The following is a 19159-nucleotide window of genomic DNA, read 5'->3' as shown; positions in this document are numbered from 1 at the left end:
GGTGGGTGCTGCAGCCCAGGTGGGTGGAGAGCATGGCATGGGGCCTCCCCCCACCATCCTCTGGCACATGGTTGGACACTGGAATGGTTTGCCCATGGAAGTGGTGGATGCCTCATCCCTGGAAGCATTAAAGACCAGGCTGGATGTGGCTTTGAGCAAGCTGGGCTGGTGGGAGGTGTCCCTGCCCGTGGCAGGGGGGGTGGAACAAGATAATCATGGAATTGTTTGGGCTGGAAAAGGCCTCTGAGAGCATCCAGTCCGACCAGCAGCCCAACCCCACCAGGGCTACACCTCTCTTGAACATCTCCAGGGATGGGGACTCCACCACCTCCCTGGGCAGCACATCCCAGTGGCCAATTCCTCTTTCTGGGAAGAACTTTTTCTTACCTCAAGCCTAAACCTCCCCTGGCACAGCTTGAGACTGTGTCCTCTTGTTCTGCTGCTGGCTGCCTGGGAGCAGAGCCCAACCCCCACCTGGCTACAACCTCCCTTCAGGGAGCTGGAGAGAGCAATGAGGTCTCCCCTGAGCCTCCTCTTCTCCAGGTTGAGCAACCCCAGCTCCCTCAGCCTCTCCTCACAGGGCTGTGCTCCAGACCCCTCCCCAGCTTTGTTGCCCTTCTCTGGACTCCTTCAAGTCTCTCAATGTCCTTCTTGGGCTGAGGAGCCCGGAGCCGGGTTCCAGCCTGGCCGATTCCACGATCTGTGGCTTCCGCGGCGCAAAGGCAGCCTGGCCGCTGTGCAATCCCACTCTGTATTCTGCCCAGGTTTCTGGGAGTGAATTATGCAAATCAGTGATGGAAAACATTCTTCCTCTCATCCTCGGGAGTGTAAAGCCCTAGTCAATAATTCATACCTGCGCGGCCCCGGCTGGAGCCTCTCTCTTCATTAGGGCCTGCGCCGGCTTGTTTGTCTTTGCCGCTTTATTGTCTGCCCTGCTGTAATGCTCTGCGTTAGGAAATTTATCTGCTTCATTATTGCACGATCCTGAGCTCCCTGGCGCAGCCCAGAGCCCGCTGCTCCGGGCACGCTGCAGGGCCTCCTGCTGGCAGCCACCCCCAGCGCTGCTGGGGCTGGGCAGCCACGGGGGGGACCCAGCCACGGGGGGGACCCAGCCAGCTCTCTGGGTGCTCACAGGTAGTACCCAGCCACCTCTCTGGACACTCATGGCTGGCAGCCAGCTATCTGGGCACACATCGCCCTGGTGAGATCTCACCTGGAATGTTGGGTCTGGTTTTGGGCTCCCCGGTTCAGGAGGAACAGGGATCTGCTGGAGAGAGTCCAAGGGAGAGCTACCAGGGACTGCAGCACTGCCCTGTGAGGAGAGGTGGAGAGCCCTGGGGGTGGTCAGTCTGGAGAGGAGAAGGCTGAGAGGGGATTGGATAAATGTTTATCAATATCTGGGGGCTGGGGGCAAGGAGGGAGGGGACAGGGACAGGCTCTGCTCAGCTGCACCCTGGGACAGGACAAGGGGCAGTGGATGTAAGCTGCAGCCCAGGAGGTTAGACCTCAACATGAGGAGGAACTTCTGCCCTGGGAGGCTCCCAGAGCCCTGGAGCAGGCTGCCCAGAGTGGAGTCTCCTCTGGAGCCTTTCCAGCCCCGTCTGGATGTGATCTCTGTGACCTGTGCTGGATTCTGGTGCTGCTCTGGCAGGGGTTGGACTGGATGACCTTTAGAGGTCCCTTTCAACCCCTAACATCCTGCGACGACCTCCTGCCTCCCCCCCAGTCCCGGCCATGATCACCTCCCACCCCAACACCACCATCGCCATCAAGGGGCAGACGAAGGAGCTGAACTGCACGGCGCGGGGGGAGCGGCCGATCATCATCCGCTGGGAGAAGGGCGACACCGTCATCGACCCCGACCGCAACATGCGCTACGCCATCACCACCAAGGACAACGGCGACGAGGTCATCTCCACCCTCAAGGTCAGTGCCCCCAGGGGGCCTTGCGCAGCCCCAGGCTGCCCCGCTTGGCTGATGGAGGTGGGGGGCAGAGGGAAGGGGGGGGGGGGGCGGTGGTCTTCACTGGGCGTCACGCAGGCTGGCGCTGCACTCAGGAGCCCAGCGTGGCAAAGGCAGGTCTGGCAGGGAGCGGTGTTGGACGCTGCAGCTCCACCACGCTCTGCTTGTGTCTGTCCCTGCACTGCAGGCTGCAGTGCAGCCAGGAGCAGCACCTGGGCTTTTACAACCAGTTAGAGTTAGCGCTGCCCTGGGCCCCTGCGAGCAGCCAGGCTTCCAGCTTTAATGACCCCAGCTCAGAACCAGCCACTGGCTGCTGGCAGTGGCAAGCCCCTGCATCTCGCACCGGATCTCAGCTGCCTGCAGGAGAGGTGAAGGGGCTCTGCAGGGCTGCCCCTAGGAAGCAATTTTCAGCACTGGGATTTGGAGGGCAGCCTGCCCCATGGGCACAGCTCCATAGTGCTGGGAGCAGGCTGGGATGCTGGGGGAAGGTGAGGGCATGGTGCTCAGGCCATGGTGCTCAGGCCAGCTCGGACTGAAGTGGTTCCTCTCCTCCCCCTGAAACGTTGGCAGCTGAAGCCAGCCGACCGCGGGGACTCTGTCTTCTTCTCCTGCCACGCCATCAACTCCTACGGGGAGGACAGAGGCTTGATCCAGCTCACTGTCCAAGGTACACTTGGCAACCTCACCACGAGGATCCTCCTGCTCCCAGGGTGGGGCCTCTCTGCCTCTCATCCCTAACCTGCCACTGTGTCCCCCCAAGAGCCCCCTGACCCGCCGGAGCTGGAGATCCGCGAGGTGAAAGCTCGGAGCATGAACCTGCGGTGGACGCAGCGCTTCGACGGCAACAGCATCATCACTGGCTTCGACATCGAGTACAAGAACAAGTCAGGTGGGTGATGCCTGGCACCTCCTCCTCGCCCTGACAAGCCAGGTGGGTGATGCCTGGCATCCCCTCCTCGCCCTGTGCCAGCTCCTGGCGAGTGCTGGGGCCGGGGGCTGCGCTGCGGCCGCTGCGGCCCCGGGCTGGGCTGCGTGGGCAGGTGCGGGGCTGCCTCCAAGGGAATCTTCTGCTTCCCAGCTCCTTTGATGAAGGAAGGAGAGAGCAGCAGTAATGAAATATGTTAATTTCTGTTGGGTGGGAGCCCCTGAAAGGGAATATTAAAGGAGACAATATTTGTGAGGAACCAAACCCAAACTGCAGCGAGGAGAGGGAAGACCCCACGGGGGCTGGGGATGAAAGCTGGAGGTGCCTGGGGCCTTCACCTGCCTGAGTGTGGCCTCCTTGTTCCTCTGGACCCCAGGATCACAGAATCATGGAAGTGTTTGGGTTGGAAAAGGCCTCCAAGATCACTGAGTCCAACCAGCAACCCAACCCCACCATGGCCACCAAACCATGGCCCCAAGTGCCACGGCCACAGGGTTCTTGAACCCCTCCAGGCATGGGGACTCCACCACCTCCCTGGGCAGCCTGTGCCAGGCCCTGACCATTCTGGCAGCAAAGGAAATTGTTCCTCATCTCCAACCTAAGCTTCCCCTGGCACAATTTCAGGCCATTGCTTCTCCTTCTGTCACCTGATGCCAGGGGGAAGAGTCCAACACCCAGCTCAGGGAGCTGTAAAGAGCAAGGAGGTCTCCCTCAGCCTCCTCTTCTCCAGGCTCAACACCTCCAGCTCCCTCAGCTGCTCCTCCCCAGCCCTGCTCTCCAGACCCTTCCCCAGCTCTGTTGCCCTTCTCTGGGCCTGCTCCAAGCACAGTGGCGTTCAGGTGCTGAGCCTCCTGCCTCACTCTGCTGCTCTTCCAGACTCCTGGGATTTTAAGCAGTCCACAAGGAACATCTCCCCGACCATCAACCAGGCCAACATCGTGGACCTGCACCCAGCCTCTGTCTACAGCATCCGGATGTACTCCTTCAACAAGATCGGCCGCAGCGAGCCCAGCAAGGAGCTGACCATCAGCACCGAGGAAGCAGGTGCTGCCCCCAGCTCGGCCACGGGGGCTGGGGGATCCTCAGCTGTTTCCCTGCTGAGGCCTCGCCCCCTCCCCCTGCTCGCCCCCTCCCCCTGCTCGCCCCCTCCCCCTGCTCGCCCCCTCCCCCTGCAGCTTCTCAACGAGCTCTCCTGCCTCTGCTTCCCCGCAGCTCCCGACGGGCCGCCGATGGATGTCACCTTGCAGCCAATGACGTCCCAGAGCATCCAGGTCACCTGGAAGGTGAGTGGGGCTGGGCTGGTTCTTGGATTTCCCCTGCCCACGGGAGCTTGGGCAGCACCAAAGGCCATCCCCAGCTTCTGTGCTGGCAGCTTGTCCTGGGACCCAGGGAGAAATTTCCAGGCAAAATTTCCCCTCCCTGGAGGTGTTTGAGGCCAGGCTGGATGAGGCTCTGAGCAGCCTGGGCTGGCGGGAGGTGTCCCTGCCCATGGCAGGGGGGTTGGAACTGGATGATCTTGGAGGTCCCTTCCAGCCCAAACCATTCAGTGAGCTGAAAATGAAAAGCTGAGGGGCAGGTGGGCAGCTGAGCAGCTGAGCTCCACCACAGGGAGTCCTTAACCAGAGTTTGTAACCAGATCCTTATCTCATGAGGTGTCCGTGGGGGGGCGAGGGGATGAGGCCATGAAACCCGAGGCCCTGGGCTGCAAGGTGTGAGAGCAGAGATCAATAAGGTTTGGAACCAGATTTACTCTCCCAAAGGGGCACAGTGAGAACCAAAATCGATTCTAAAGTTAGGAGCTGGGAGCGAAGCGGCCAGCCAATAAATTGAGGCTTCCAACTTCTGCCTCCTGCCTCCCCTTAAGCCCTGGGAAAGCAGATTAATGGCAAATCAGCTTCAGTGGTGAGATAAGTCACTCCACTTGGAGTGTGCAGCAGCCAGATGGATCACCCAGGCTGCCCAACATAAATTTGCCATCGGCCTGATCGATCGCCGCGTGCTCGGCGGCAGCGCACTCAGCATCGATCCCTGGGACTGCCTCCTGAAGGCTGTCACACCCTGGGGGCTTCCCCTGCCTCCTGCTCAGCTGCTCCAGCTGGGCAACCTTGCTGGGGTGGAAGGCAGCAGGATGTGCCCAGGCATAGACTTGTTTGGGTTGGGGAAACCTTCCCAGAGCCTTGAGTCCAACCAGCAACCCAACCCCACCCTGGCCACCAAACCATGGCCCCAAGTGCCAGAGCCACACATCTGCAACCCCTCCAGGGGTGGGGACTCCACCACCTCCCTGGGCAGCCTGTGCCAGGCCCTGACCACTCTGGCACCAAGGACATCTTTCCTCATCTCCAACCCTCCCCTGGCACAACTTCAGGCCAGTTCCTCTTGTCCTACCCCCTGGCACTGGGGAGAAGAGCCCAATCCCCACTTCACTCAGCCTCTTTTCAGGGAGCTGTGGAGAGCAATGAGGTCTCCCTCAGCCTCCTCTTCTCCAGGCTGAGCACCCCCAGCTCCCCCAACTGCTCCTCCCCAGCCCTGCTCTGCCGCTCAGAGCATTCAGCCAAACGCTGCTGGGGGCAGAGCAAACTGAGCAGCCTGAGCAAAGCCAGTGGGGAGGCAGGGAGGGGACAAGGGACCCTGCAGGCCTGCTGGGGCGAGCTTGCTGTGTGTGCCAGCACCTTGCACCCCCTGCTCCTCAGGCCCCCAAGAAGGAGCTGCAGAACGGAGTGATCCGGGGGTACCAGATCGGGTACCGGGAGAACAGCCCCGGCAGCAACGGGCAGTACAGCATCGTGGAGATGAAGGCCACGGGGGACAGCGAGGTCTACACCCTGGACAACCTCAAGAAGTTTGCCCAGTACGGGGTGGTGGTGCAGGCCTTCAACCGCGCCGGCACAGGGCCGTCGTCCAGCGAGATCAACGCCACCACGCTGGAGGATGGTAAGGCTGGCCCTGGCCGGGGGCTGGGGGCTTCCCCTGCTCCCTCCTGCCACAGCCCCCCCCGGGGGCCCCCATCCCAGCCACCCTCAGCCAGCCCAGGCAAGACTTGGTGTGGTTTGGCTCTTGGCTGCACGGTCCCACCAGCAGCTGCCCTGGGCAGGGGTGGTAGCAGCTCTGCTACAAGGCCAGGCTGAGGGAGCTGGGGATGTTCTGCCTGGAGAAGAGAAGGCTCCAGGGGACCTCAGAGCTGCCTGCCAGGAACTGAGGGAGCTACAGGAAGGATGGAGAGAGACTGTTGGGAAATACCTGCAGGGCCAGGCCCAGGGGCAAGGGTTTGGGATGAGAGCAGAGCAGACTGAGATTGGATGTGAGGAACAAGTCCTGCCCCAGGAGGCTGCTGGAGCACTGCAGCAGGCTGCTCAGGGAGGAGGTTGAGGCTCCAGCCCTGGAGCTGTTCCAGGTGAGGCTCAGCAGGGCTCTGGGCAGCCTGCTGCAGGGGAGGATGTCCCTGCTGGCTGCAGGGGTTGGGCTGGCTGCCCTCTGGAGCTCCCTTCCACTCTGTGGGGGCACCATGATGCCAGCACATGCCTGGCACTGGCTTCCCACCATCAGAAGGCCATGCCGGTGGGTTGTGGACGCTCCAGGGAGGGTTCTGTCTGGGGGGGCCTCGCTGGTGGCCTCAGTGGGCTGGGAAAGGGAGAAGACAAAAGTTTTGCAGAGCCTTCCCGCTGCAGTTTTTCATCCTTAATTAAGGCTCTCGTTAGCCTGTCAAAGCAGGCTCGTTTCCTGGCTGCATTAGCACTCCTCCCGGGGTATTCAAGGGCCCTGTTTTAGCAGCAGTGTCTTTTCCATAATTATATTACCTTAATTTTGTTCAAACGGACTGCCTGTATTAGTTTATTATAGCCTGCCCCTAATTACACGGTGCTTACATTCTTGCACCCAAGTAATCTGAAACAATAATCCTTGTCAGAGGGGCTCGTTAGGCTGATCTACGAGCGCTTAAACGCTCCTCAGACCCAGAGGCACCTCTGGAGGGGCAACGGCAGCTAATTACCTCACATCCCCCCCTCGCTGGGAAGCTCAGCCTGGACCCGCAGCTTCCCCCTCCCCAGCAGCACAGGGCTCACACCTCCAGCCCTGCTCCAGGAGGAGCCAAGCCACCTGTTGGAGGCAGAGCATAGATCAGAGGATTGTCAGGGTGGGAAGGGAGCTCCAGGCTCAGCCAGCCCCAACCCCCTGCCATGGGCAGGGACACCTCACACCACAGCAGGTTGCTCACAGCCACCTCCAGCCTGGCTGCAAACACCTCCAGGCAGGAGGCTTCCAGCACCTCCCTGGGCAGCCTGTGCCAGGCTCTCACCACCCTTATGGGGAACAACTTCTTCCTAACATCCAACCTGGATCTCCCCCTTCTGGTTCTGCTCCATCCCCCCCAGTCCTATCCCTCCCTGACCTCTCTGTGTCTGCCTCCAGGGACAGCTTGGGAAGAGTGGGCAGCAGCGTGCTGGGGTCTTGTGTGGGTACAGCAGTGCCTGGCCCATGGGACACAGCTCCTTCAGCCTGGCATAGAACTGTTGGGGTTGGAAAAGCCTTCTGAGACCACCCAGTCCCACCAGCAACCCCACCCCCCGCCCCCAGCCATTAAACCATGTCCCAGGTGCTATGGCCACACCCTTCCTGAACACCTCCACCACCTCCCTGGGAAACCTATCCCAAGGCCTGGCCACTCTCTGCATAAAGAATCTCCTGCTGATTGTGCTCCCCACCCCTCCCCTCCTCAGTTCCCAGCCAGCCCCCCGAGAACGTCAGAGCCATCTCCATCACCTCGGACGTGGCTGTGATCTCCTGGTCCGAGCCTCCGCGCAGCACCCTCAACGGGGTGCTCAAGGGCTACAGGGTCATCTTCTGGTCCCTCTACATGGATGGAGGTGAGGGCTGGGCAGGGTGGGGGAGGTGCCAGGGTGGGCTGTGCAGAGCGGGGGAGGTGAGGTGCCAGGGTGGGCTGTGCAGAGTGGGGGAGGTGAAGTGCCAGGGTGGGGTAGGTGGAGTTGGGGAGGTGAGGTGCCAGGGTGGGCTATGCAGAGCGGGTGAGGTGCCCAGGGTGGGCTGTGCAGAGTGGGTGAGGTGCCCAGGGTGGGCTGTGCAGAGTGGGTGAGGTGCCCAGGGTGGGCTGTGCAGAGCGGGTGAGGTGCCCAGGGTGGGCTGTGCAGAGCAGGGGAGGTGAGGTGCCAGAGTGGGTTGTGCAGAGCAGGTGAGGTGCCCAGGGTGGGCTGTGCAGAGCAGGTGAGGTGAGATGCCCAGGGGGCTGTGCAGAGCAGGTGCGGCGAGGTGCCAGGGTGGGCTGTGCAGAGCGGGTGGGGTGAGGTGCCATGGGGGGCTGTGCAGCGCGGGTGAGGTGGGGTGGGGGGCCCGGGCTGATGGGCTCCACCTGGCTGCAGAGTGGGGTGAGATGCAGAACATCACCACGACCCGGGAGCGAGTGGAGCTGAGGGGCATGGAGAAGTTCACCAACTACAGCGTGCAGGTGCTGGCATACACCCAGGCCGGCGACGGCGTCCGCAGCAGCGTGCTCTACATCCAGACCAAGGAGGACAGTGAGTGACGCTGCCCAGGGCAGCAGGGGCCCTGCCTGCCCTCCCCTTGTCCTGCCTGCCCTCCCCTTGTCCTGCCTGCCCTCCCCTTGCCCTGCCTGCCCTCCCCCTGCCCTGCCTGGCTCGGTCAGCTCCTCAGCAGAAGGTGGAGCTTTGGGCAGGAGCCCTTAGCGGCCCAGCAAGTGCCCGGAGCTGGGGTGGGAGGAGGGCTCCTGGTGCTGCCCAGCTGTGCCCTCAGCTGCTCCTCAGGGTGGCAGAGCCTGAGCCAGCCCCTGCTGGCCTTGCTGCCAGCAGTTGGGGTTCCAGGAGCACTGGCTGGTGCCACAGCACGTTGTGGCTGCTCTGACCAGGGAAGAGCTGAAGTGGCTGTGGGGTTGTGGAGGAACCCCACTGAGAGCAGCCAGGGGCAGGGCATTTCCCTTCCTCTCTTTTTCTTCCCCCTGAGTGCAGATGGTTAAACGTTTACACCCCTGCCTGCCCTGCTTTAATGCCATTAGCTGGGCAGTAGCATGATGCCCGGCCTGGGGGCTGGCATGGCTGCCCACCCGTCCTGGGAAGCTCCAGCTGCTGGGGAGGCTCAGTTGGGCAGGGGAAGGCTGAGCCAGGAGCCACTTGGGCAGGTTAAGGAGCTGGCCATTAAAAGCCACTCCTGGCTTCTAGACCAGAGCCTGGGCTGCAGTCAAGCCTCCTGCCTTCGGCTCAGCTGGCACCCGAGCTGCCCATGGAGGGCAGTGGGGCAAGGGCAGGGTGACTGCTGCCCTGCAGACCTGCCCCCACTTGCTCCTGCCCAGTGCTCTGCCATTCTCTCCCTCCTCCAGTTCCAGGTCCCCCAGCTGGCATCAAGGCTGTCCCTTCCTCTGCCAGCAGCGTGGTGGTGTCCTGGCTGCCCCCAGCCAAGCCCAACGGCATCATCCGGAAGTACACCATCTTCTGCTCCAGCCCCGGCTCGGGGCAGCCGGTATGGGGTGGGCACAGGGATGGGCAGTGGGGGTGGCATGAGGCTGGGGAGCTGCTGGATGTGCCAGGGGGGTGGGGAGCTGTCTGGGAAGGAAAGGTCTCTGCTGCTGGGCTGCAGCAGCACACAGTCCCTTAAGCCAGGTCACAGCTCACAGGATGTTAGGGGTTGGGAGGGACCCCTGGAGGTCTCCCAGTCCAACCCCCTGCCAGAGCAGGAGCACAGAGTCCAGCACAGCAACACATCCAGACAGGGCTGGATGGTCTCCAGAGAAGGAGACTCCACAGCTTCTCTGGGCAGCCTGCTCCAGGGCTCTGGCAGCCTCCCAGTACAGAAGTTCCTCCTCATGCTGAGGTGGAACCTCCTGTGCTGCAGTTGGTATCCATTGCCCTGTCCATGCCCTGCAGGGTTAGAAGGGCAGCCATGGGCACGCTGCACCCCTGAGCCCTTCCCCTGGCATCTGCCCCGCTCAGTGCCAGCTCCAGGAGGGGAAACGTGCCAGCAGCTGCCCCAGAAAGCGGACCTGGCCCCATCCCTCCTGCGCCAGGGAGAGGCTGATGGGAGGGCTGCAGCCTGGTGCTTATCAAAAGCTCCTTCTCAAACTCATTTCACTATCTGAGCCTCTGGTTTCCAGGGCAACATAATCTTTTCATCAAAGCGACTGCAAAACCGCTGGGAGCCGATATTGTTTTCCTGGCATCTTGTCAAAACTGTCATTTGGGGAGGGGGGAAGTGATGAACAGGAGACAATATTCACAGAGGTGCCTGCTGCTGGGCTGCCTCCACCTGGGCAGCCCCACCAGCCCAGAGGCCTCTGCTCGGCCGCCTCGGTGCTCGCCGGCACCGCGTCCGGCCCAGCGCGGTGGCGCAGCCCTGGCAGGGCAGCCCAGGTGCCAGGCAGCGTGGCTTTGGTTTTGGTGTGAAGGAGGCTTGTGCCCAGCCTGGCTGCGGGCCAGAGATCTTCAGAGGAGCTACCCCTTGGGAGGGGGGCAGCCCGTGGGGGGGGGAGGTGAGCCCAGGCAGGGCTGTGGGGGCCCCGTGGCTGCTGCTGTGACTGCAGAGGGGTTTGAGCGGCTGCCCAGGGCTTGCCTCCGTGCCCAGTGCCCGCTGGGCTCGGCAGGCAGCCGGGGAAGTGTCCTTTGCAGGGAACAAACCATGCAGCCATCTGCTCCGGGCGCCGGCTCCCTGGAGAAACGACGACACCAGCCGGCTCCCGGCGGCACTGGGAGATGTGTGGCGGGGCCAGAGCACCTCGGGGAGGTGGCTGCCAGGGCGGCTGGGAGGGTGGAGGCAGCTCCCCAGGGAGCCTTCCTGGGTGATGGGGAGCTGTGGGTCTCCTTTGCCAACTGGCAAGGGCAAAGGGCTGCCCCGGGTTGGGACATGGTGGTTGGGGATGCCCAGGGCCAGGCAGCTGGACCAGAGGAAGCTTCTCCTTGCCGGCAGCTCAGGCACGGTGCTGGCCTCTGGTTCGCTGCTGCTGGGGTGTTTGGGGCACCCGAGCTGGGGGTGCTGGGGGTGAGGGTCTCACACTGGCTGTACCTTCTCCCCAGGCTCCCAGTGAGTATGAGACCAGCCCTGACCAACTCTTCTACCGCATCGCCCACCTGAACCGCGGGCAGCAGTACCTGCTCTGGGTGGCTGCGGTCACCTCCGCCGGCCGCGGCAACATCAGTGAGAAAGTCACCATCGAGCCTGCTGGGAAAGGTAGGGGGAGGCCACCAGCTCCCAGGGACACCCCCCCTGCCCCTGCCACCCCCTGTCCCTCGGGGGTCTTTGGCTGCTGTCTGTCAGCCTGCAGCAGGGGCCAGCTGGGGTGACCGGGGCAGAGGAGGGAGGGCACAGGCGGGCTCAGCTCTTGTGACACTTTGTGGGGTCTGTGCGTGAGGCTTGGTGCCAGGCTAACCTCTGACCTCCTCCTCGTCCCCAAGCCCCTGCCAAGATCATCTCCTTTGGAGGCACTGTCACCACGCCCTGGATGAAGGACGTGAGGCTGCCCTGCAACTCTGTTGGGGAGCCAGTCCCTGCCATCAAGTGGACCAAGGACAGGTGCTGAGCGGGGGCCAGGGCTGGCTGTGCTCCCTCTGCTGTGCCACCCGTGGCTGATGTCCCCTCTCCCCTCTGGGCAGCGAGGACTCCGCCATCCCTGTGACCGCGGACGGCCACCGGCTGATCCAGGCCAACGGGACCCTGGTGCTGCGCTCGGTCAAAGCAGAGGACTCTGGGTACTACACCTGCACGGCCACCAACACCTGGGGCTTCGACACCATCATCATCAACCTGCTGGTGCAAGGTGAGGGGTGCTGGGGGGCCCTCAGGACCCACCTCTGTGCCTGCTTCACGTGGGCAGGCGGCACAGCAAGCCTGGGCTCTCGCTTGTCCCTGCCCTTGGTGGGGTGAAGCACCACGGGGTCTGTCCCCTGTCAGGGGCTCTCGTTGGGCAGGGGGGTCTCACAATCTGGGGGGCATGGCTGGTGCCTGGGAGGTGCTCACAGGCTGTTTCCTCCTCCCCAGTGCCCCCAGACCAGCCTCGCCTGACCGTCTCCAAGACCTCGGCGTCGTCCATCACGCTGGCCTGGATTCCTGGGGACAATGGGGGCAGCTCCATCCGAGGTATGGCTGCTGCAGCTGCCGCTGCTCCGGGCTAGAGCCACCCTCCTCCGGCACCCTGTCACTCCCAGCCCTTGTCTGAGGTCCCTCCCCAGCTCTCCTGTACTTTGGGTACTGGAAGGCTGCTCTAAGTTCCCAAGGCTGATCACCCCAGCTCTCCCAGCCTGTCCCCACAGGGGAGGTTCTGCAGTCTCTAATCATTTTTGTGGCCTCCTCTGGAGCCTCTCCAGCAGCTCCAGGTCCTTCTTGTGCTGGGAGCACCAGAACTGGAGGCAGTGCTGCAGGTGGGGGCTGAGCACAGCAGAGCAGAGGGGCAGAATCCCCTCCCTGCGCTGCTGCTCTCCCTGCTCTGGCTGCAGCCCAGCAGTGGTGCAACCTGCCAGGGCAGGATTTGTCCCCTTGTCCCCCAGCACCCCCTGTCCCTGGCAGGCTGAGGGCTCCTGGAGCATCCCTGCTCTGCAGAACCTCCTTTCTGCTCTGATTCATCTGCTGGATGAGAGGCTGCGGCAGCTGCCCGCGGAGCGGGGTGCAGGGAGCGGGGAAGGAGCCCTCGCTTACAATTAATTAAAAGCATGAAAGTAATTACAAGCAGATCTCCCCAGCCAGCAGCAGCTCACTCCAGCGGACTCTGTTGATAAATTTGGTCATAATTGGATTAGAAATATTAAAAACATGCTGCAGCCACCAAACAAATAACCAGCGGCAGGCACCGGGCTGCCAGGCACCGCGGGGGGCAGGGGGGAGTGGGGGTACAAAGGGCTGCCTTGGGCACGGCCTGTGCCCTGTGGGCAGAGCTGTGCCACCCCAGGAAGGTTCTGGTGCCCTCACCCTCCCTCTGCAGAGAAACTCTGCAGGTATGAGAAAGCTTCCTTCCCTCAGCACTGCTCTGCCAGAGCTGCAGCTGGGTGTCCAGGGAGCTGATGTGGAATGGTTGGGAAGAGGCTGCCCAGGGAGGCTGTGGCTGCCTCCTCCCTGTAGGTGCTCAAGGCCAGGCTGGATGAGTCCTGGAGCTGGTGGGAGCTGTCCCTGCCCGTGGCAGGGGGTTGGAGCTGGATGATCTTCAAGGTCTCCAAAGTGTCCAGGGGAGGGGAAGCCACTGCTCGCCTGCAGCTGGGCAGGAAGCAGTGTGAGCTGGGTGCCCTGGCACTGCACAGCTTGCCCATGGGATGGCCCCAAGGTGGGCTCAGGATCATAGGATGGTAGGGGAGGGGGAAGGGACCTCAGGAGATCATTGAGTCCAACCCCCCTGCCACAGAATCCAGCACAGGTCACACAGGAACACAGCCAGATGGGGCTGGAAAGCCTCCAGAGCAGGAGACTCCACAGCCTCTCTGGGCAGCCTGCTCCAGGGCTCTGAGAGCCTCCCGGTGCAGAAGTTCCTCCTCACCTTGGGGTGGAGCCTCCTGTGCTCAGAGCACCCCCGGGTGGCACCCCCTTCCCTGGCCCTGCCCGGGCACTGCTCACTGCCCTGCCCCTGCCCCGCAGGCTTCGTGCTGCAGTACTCTGTGGACAACAGCGAGGAGTGGAAGGATGTCTTCATCAGCTCCTCCGAGCGCTCCTTCAAGCTGGAGAGCCTCAAGTGCGGCACCTGGTACAAGGTGAAGCTGGCAGCCAAGAACAGCGTGGGCGCCGGCCGCATCAGCGAGATCATCGAGGCCAAGACCCACGGCAGAGGTGAGCCCCCCCCCCCCCCCCCCCGCGGTGCCCCTCACCCTGCCCCCCGCGGTGCCCCCCGGGCGCTGCCCCCCGGGCGCTGCCCGTCCTGACGGCTCCTCTCCCGCAGAGCCCTCCTTCAGCAAGGACCAGCACCTCTTCACCCACATCAACTCCACGCACGCCAGGCTGAACCTGCAGGGCTGGAGCAGCGGGGGGTGCCCCATCACTGCCATCCTGCTGGAGTACAGGCCCAAGGGCAACTGGGGCTGGCAGAGCCTCCGCACCAACAGCTCCAGCGAGGTCTTCCTGACCGAGCTGCGGGAGGCCACCTGGTACGAGCTGCGCATGAAGGCCTGCAACAGCGCCGGCTGCGGCAACGAGAGCGCCCAGTTTGCCACCCTGGACTACGATGGCAGTGAGTGGGGTGACCTGGGAGGCGGGGGACAGGCTGGAAGGCAGGGGACAGGCTGGGAGGCAGGGGACAGGCTAGGTGGTGGGGGACAGGCTGAAAGGCAGGGGACAGGCTGGGAGCAGGGGACGGGGACCCCCCACCCAGCAGCACTGACCACCCACCCGTGCTCTGCCCTAGGCACCATCCCCCCCATCAAGTCGGCCCAAGGGGAGGGTGATGACGTGAAGAAGCTCTTCACCATCGCCTGCCCTGTGATCCTGGCCACGCTGGGGGTGGCTCTGCTCTTCATCATCCGCAAGAAGAGGAAGGAGAAGAGGCTGAAGAGGCTGCGAGGTGAGACGGGGCCAGGCGGCAGAGCTGCGCGGTGCTGGCTCGGCTCTGCTGTGAGCAGCTCTCCTGAGAGCCTCCCTCCCTGTGTTCTTTCTTGTCTCCTGCACAGACGCCAAGAGCTTGGCTGAAATGCTGATCAGGTGAGTCCCTGAGGGGTGAGGATGATGGGGAGGTGGTCCTGGGTGCTTTTAAGCCAGGTCCAGCCCTCACTCAGGCTCAGCCCTCCTTGGGCTCAGACCTGAGGAGGTTGTGTTGGGCTCTCCGGTGCCGCCGGCTGCTCCTGCCTGCCAGGAGGGTGCCAGCACCCAACCTGGAGCTCTCCTGGGGCAAGGGGGGTGCTGCTCAGCTGGGGGGCTGGCAGCAAGCCCTGGCTCCTCTGGAGCCAGCTGTGCCTGGGGTAATGGCCAGGCCTGCGTCCCCTCTCGCCTCACAGCAAGAATAACCGCAGCTTCGACACGCCGGTGAAGGGCCCCCCGCAGGGCCCCCGCCTGCACATCGACATCCCCCGCGTGCAGCTCCTCATCGAGGACAAGGAAGGCATCAAGCAGCTGGGTAAGCACCATGCAGCCTGGGGGCCCAGCCCTGGCCACAGCAGCGCTGCCCCAGGAAGGGATCACAGCTCACAGGATGTTAGGAAGGGACCTCTGAAGGTCATTAGAATCCAACCCCCTGCCAGAGCAGGAGCACAGACTCCGGCACAGGTCACACAGCAGCACACCCAGACAGGTCTTGGAAGTCTCCAGAGAAGGAGACTCCACAACCCCCCATGGATGTGGGCCAGCACGGCCCCAAGATGCAAACAGTGTCCCCAGGCTGTCCCCATGGCAGAGGAGACAGAGCTGTGCCCCGTGGGTCCTGCTCCCCTCGATGCTGGCAGCCCCCCAGCAATCTCCTTGTCCAGGGTGGGGGAGAGTGGAAAGCAGCCAGGCAGAGTTCCAGCCCCACAGGTCCCAGGGTGCTGGTGGAGCTCCTGGCAGCAGGGATCCTGGGGTGGGTGCCGAGCACGGGCTGGGGAACACGCTCTGAGCTGTGCCCTCTTCCCCCAGGGGACGACAAAGCCACCATCCCGGTGACGGACACGGAGTTCAGCCAGGCAGTGAACCCCCAGAGCTTCTGCACCGGGGTGTCCCTGCACCACCCAGCACTGATCCAGAACACAGGGCCCCTCATCGACATGTCCGACATCCGCCCCGGCACCAGTGAGCAGCGGGGCTGGGCAGGGGGCAGCGGGGGGCATGGGCAGCTGCAGGCACCCTGGCAGCACAGGGGCAGCGTGGCTGCTCCCTGCCTGCTCTGGAGATGGGGAACAACAACTGTGCTGCAAGAGCGGGCAGGGGTTGGCACAGGCTGCCCAGGGAGGGTTGGAGTCACCGTCCCTGGAGGGGTACAAACAGGTGTGGCCGTGGCACCTGGGGCCACGCTTTGGTGGCCATGGGGGGGTTGGGTCGTTGGCTGAGCTGGAGGAGCTTGGAGGCCTTTTCCAGCCCAATTCCATGGTTCTGTGTCCCCTGGCAGTGGGGTGCTGGGCTCCCAGTGCTGGCCATGCCCTAGAGCAGCTGTTGGTAAGGCAGGAGGAGCATGGGGAGTGCTGGCACAGCGTCCTGGCTGTCCCTGGCAGCTGCCTGCTGTGACTGTGCCACCTCTGTGCCCTAGACCCCGTGTCAAGGAAGAGTGTGAAGTCTGCCCACAGCACCCGCAACCGCTACTCCAGCCAGTGGACCCTCACCAAGTGCCAGGCCTCCACCCCCGCCCGGACCCTCACCTCAGACTGGAGGACAGTGGGGTCCCAGCACGGCATCACCGTCACCGAGAGCGACAGCTACAGTGCCAGCCTCTCCCAGGACACAGGTGTGCCAGCGCTGCCCTGACAGTGCCAGCCCCAGCTCCCAGGGCTCTTCCCAGCGGGGGTCTGCCAGGTTGGGGCATGGGGGATGAAGCAAAACCAGAAGTGGGGAGATGGAGAGGGGAGGGCAGGAAGAAGTTCTTCCCCAGGAGGGTGGTGAGAGCCTGGCACAGGCTGCCCAGGGAGGTGGTGGCAGCCTCAGCCCTGGAGGTGTTTGCAGCCAGGCTGGAGGTGGCTGTGAGCAACCTGCTGTGGTGTGAGGTGTCCCTGCCCATGGCAGGGGGTTGGGACTGGCTGAGCCTTGAGCTCCCTTCCAGCCCTGACAGCTCTGTGGGAGTTGTTGAGCTCCAGGTTAGCTGAGCAGGCTGCCTGGGGGTGGGGGCAGGCAGGGCTGGGGCTCTGCTCTCACCTCACAGGCTCACAGGATGTCAGGGGCTGGAAGGGACCTCCAGAGACCATCAAGTCCAAGCCCCCTGCCAGAGCAGGAGCACAGAACCCAGCACAGGTCACTCAGGACCCATCTAGATGTGTTCCTGAAAGCCTCCAGAGCAGGAGACTCCACAACCTCTCTGGGCAGCCTGCTCCAGGGCTCTGGGAGCCTCCCAGGGCAGAAGTTCCTCCTCCTGTTGAGGTGGAACCTCCTGGGCTGCAGCTTCCATCCACTGCTCCTCAGGGTGCAGCTAAGCAGAGCCTGTCCCTGTCCCCTGCCTCCTGCTCCCCAGATATTGATTGGCATTTATTAGATCCCCTCTCAGCCTTCTCCTCTCCACCCTAACCCCCCCCGGGGCTCTCAGTGCCCCAGGCCCCCTCAGCATCCTTGGGGCCGAGCAGATTCCTGCCCCTCCTGCACTGGGGAGCCCCAAACTGCCCCTCCAGAAGCATGGGGGGGGATGGCAGGGGGTGGCTGCAGGCCTCTGAGAGAGGCAAGGAGGGCAGGGCGGCAGAGGGCGGTGGCAGGGGCGGTGCCCAGGTGGGTGACGGGCGCTGTGCCCCCGCAGACAAGGGCCGGAACAGCATGGTGTCCACCGAGAGCGCCTCCTCCACCTACGAGGAGCTGGCCCGCGCCTACGAGCACGCCAAGCTGGAGGAGCAGCTGCAGCACGCCAAGTTCGAGATCACGGAGTGCTTCATCTCCGACAGCTCCTCCGACCAGATGACCACCGGCACCACCGACAACGCCGACAGCATGACCTCCATGAGCACCCCCTCCGAGCCGGGCATCTGCCGCTTCACCGCCTCCCCGCCCAAGCCCCAGGACAGCGAGCGCGGCAAGGCCGTGGCCGTGCCCATCCCACACCGTGCCAGCAAGAGTGAGTACCCCTGGGGCCGGGCACCAGCCACCCGCGGAGCTGGCTCCTGTGAAGGGGGAGGGAGGCTGGGGCTGGGCACTGCCCACCTGTCCCTGCCTGGCACAAGCCACCCAAGGTGCTGAAGGAGGTGGTTCCTAGAAAGGGGGAAGGACACTGGGGGTGGGCACTGCCCACCTGTCCCTGCCTGGCACAAGCCCCTAAAGGAGATGGTTCCTGCAAAGGGAGAAGCACAAAGCACCTTCCTCTCCACCCCACCCTTCCAGCAGCCTCAGTCTGCGTCCCTGGGGCTCCTGTAAGGCTTTCCCTTGGGATCCTGACCTGGCTGCAGCAGGATCTGCAGAGAGCCTTCCCCAGCCTGGAAAGGATTCCCACAGCCCCTGCCTGCAGGTGTTCAGGACCAGGCTGGATGAGGCCCTGAGCAGCCTGGGCTGGTGGGAGGTGTCCCTGCCCATGGCAGGGGGTTGGCACTGGATGATCTCTAAGGTCTCTTCCATGCCACCCCATTCCGTGGATCCATAGCTTGTGCCCACCCAGTGCCACACCCCCTCCCTCTGAGGCAGCCAGAGGATGCCACAGCCCTGATGTGCTCCACACATTGCACTGCCCAGGCTCTGCCAGCTGCCAGCGGTGGCACTCAGCCGGTGCCCACCAGCACAGACAGGGCCATGAGGGGGTCCTGGGGGGCAGGCAGGGTCTCTCCACCCCCTCAGCCGCCTCCTCTCTTGCCCCCACCAGGCGACTACTGCAACCTGCCTCTCTACGTCAAGTCGGAGGCCTTCTTCCGCAAGCCGGACGCCCACGAGCCGTGCCCGGTGGTGCCGCCGCGGGAAGCCTCCATCCGCAACCTGGCGCGCGCCTACCACGCGCCGGCGCGGCACCTGACGCTGGAGCCCGGCGCCGCCAAGCCCCTGGGGCTGCCGCCCCCGGCCTCCGCCGCAACCACCTTACCTCAGCGGACTCTGCCCGTGCCCAGCGCCGCGCCCGGCCCCGCCGCCGCCCCGGTGCCCGCCGCCACCGCCGCCACCAGCGCCGCCCCGGTGCCCGCCGCCGCCGCCGCCGAGCCCCCAGCCGCCCCTGCCAGCAGCGGCGCCGGCGGGGGTGCCCACGCACTCCAAAGTGGGGGGCTCCAGGGACTCGCTCCTCGAGATGAGCACGTCGGGCGCGGGCAGGGCGCAGAAGCAGGGGGCAGGAGCCTACTCCAAGTCCTACACCTTGGTGTAGGGGGGCTGGGGGTGGGGGTGGGGTGGGGGCCTGCAGCAGGGGGCCTGGCACGGACCCTGCTCATCCCTACCCCTTCCCTCCACCACCACCCCCCACCCACCCCCCCCGGGCCCAGCACCACTCCCCCCCTTGCCCCCCCCCCCCCCCCCCCGCCGTTTCTATTTAATTAACAAACTTGTAGATAACGAACTCTTTTGTATAAATGAAGCTATTTTCTTCTTCTCCAAACAGAGAAAAAAACACACAAAAAAAAAAACTCAACACAAAAAAAGGAACAAAACAAAACAAAAAGAAAGCCTAAAAACCAACCAACAACAAGAACAAAAAGCAAGCACCCAAGCACCCAGGGGCACAGAGAATTTGCTGTGAGCGAGTTGCAAATATAATCTATTATGTGACTTCCAGAGAGA

The 19159-nt window shown here is 63.5% G+C and overlaps 1 protein-coding gene across 1 annotated transcript in view; it reads left to right on the top strand.

The window, feature by feature from the left end:
• The window catches only part of DSCAML1 (DS cell adhesion molecule like 1), a 120593-nt gene extending 101767 nt beyond the window's left edge, over positions 1-18826 (top strand). The window contains 23 exon segments of the mRNA XM_068167751.1: positions 1727-1926; positions 2533-2629; positions 2723-2851; positions 3764-3931; positions 4100-4170; positions 5581-5821; positions 7606-7752; positions 8263-8418; positions 9234-9373; positions 10921-11074; positions 11299-11416; positions 11497-11660; positions 11882-11980; positions 13463-13651; positions 13761-14048; positions 14223-14378; positions 14485-14515; positions 14809-14927; positions 15422-15574; positions 16029-16223; positions 17217-17528; positions 18264-18508; positions 18510-18826. Coding sequence (XP_068023852.1) covers positions 1727-1926; positions 2533-2629; positions 2723-2851; positions 3764-3931; positions 4100-4170; positions 5581-5821; positions 7606-7752; positions 8263-8418; positions 9234-9373; positions 10921-11074; positions 11299-11416; positions 11497-11660; positions 11882-11980; positions 13463-13651; positions 13761-14048; positions 14223-14378; positions 14485-14515; positions 14809-14927; positions 15422-15574; positions 16029-16223; positions 17217-17528; positions 18264-18508; positions 18510-18749 — 3812 coding nt within the window. The 3' untranslated portion in view covers positions 18750-18826.
• Positions 18827-19159: the final 333 nt, after the last annotated feature.

The sequence above is a fragment of the Melanerpes formicivorus genome, unplaced genomic scaffold (genome assembly GCF_026170545.1).
Source record: "Melanerpes formicivorus ecotype bairdi unplaced genomic scaffold, bMelFor1.0.p_v2 SCAF_123, whole genome shotgun sequence".
Lineage (NCBI taxonomy): Eukaryota > Metazoa > Chordata > Aves > Piciformes > Picidae > Melanerpes > Melanerpes formicivorus.
The sequence above is the reverse complement of the archived record's forward strand: the minus strand, read 5'-3'. Positions and strand labels throughout refer to the sequence as shown.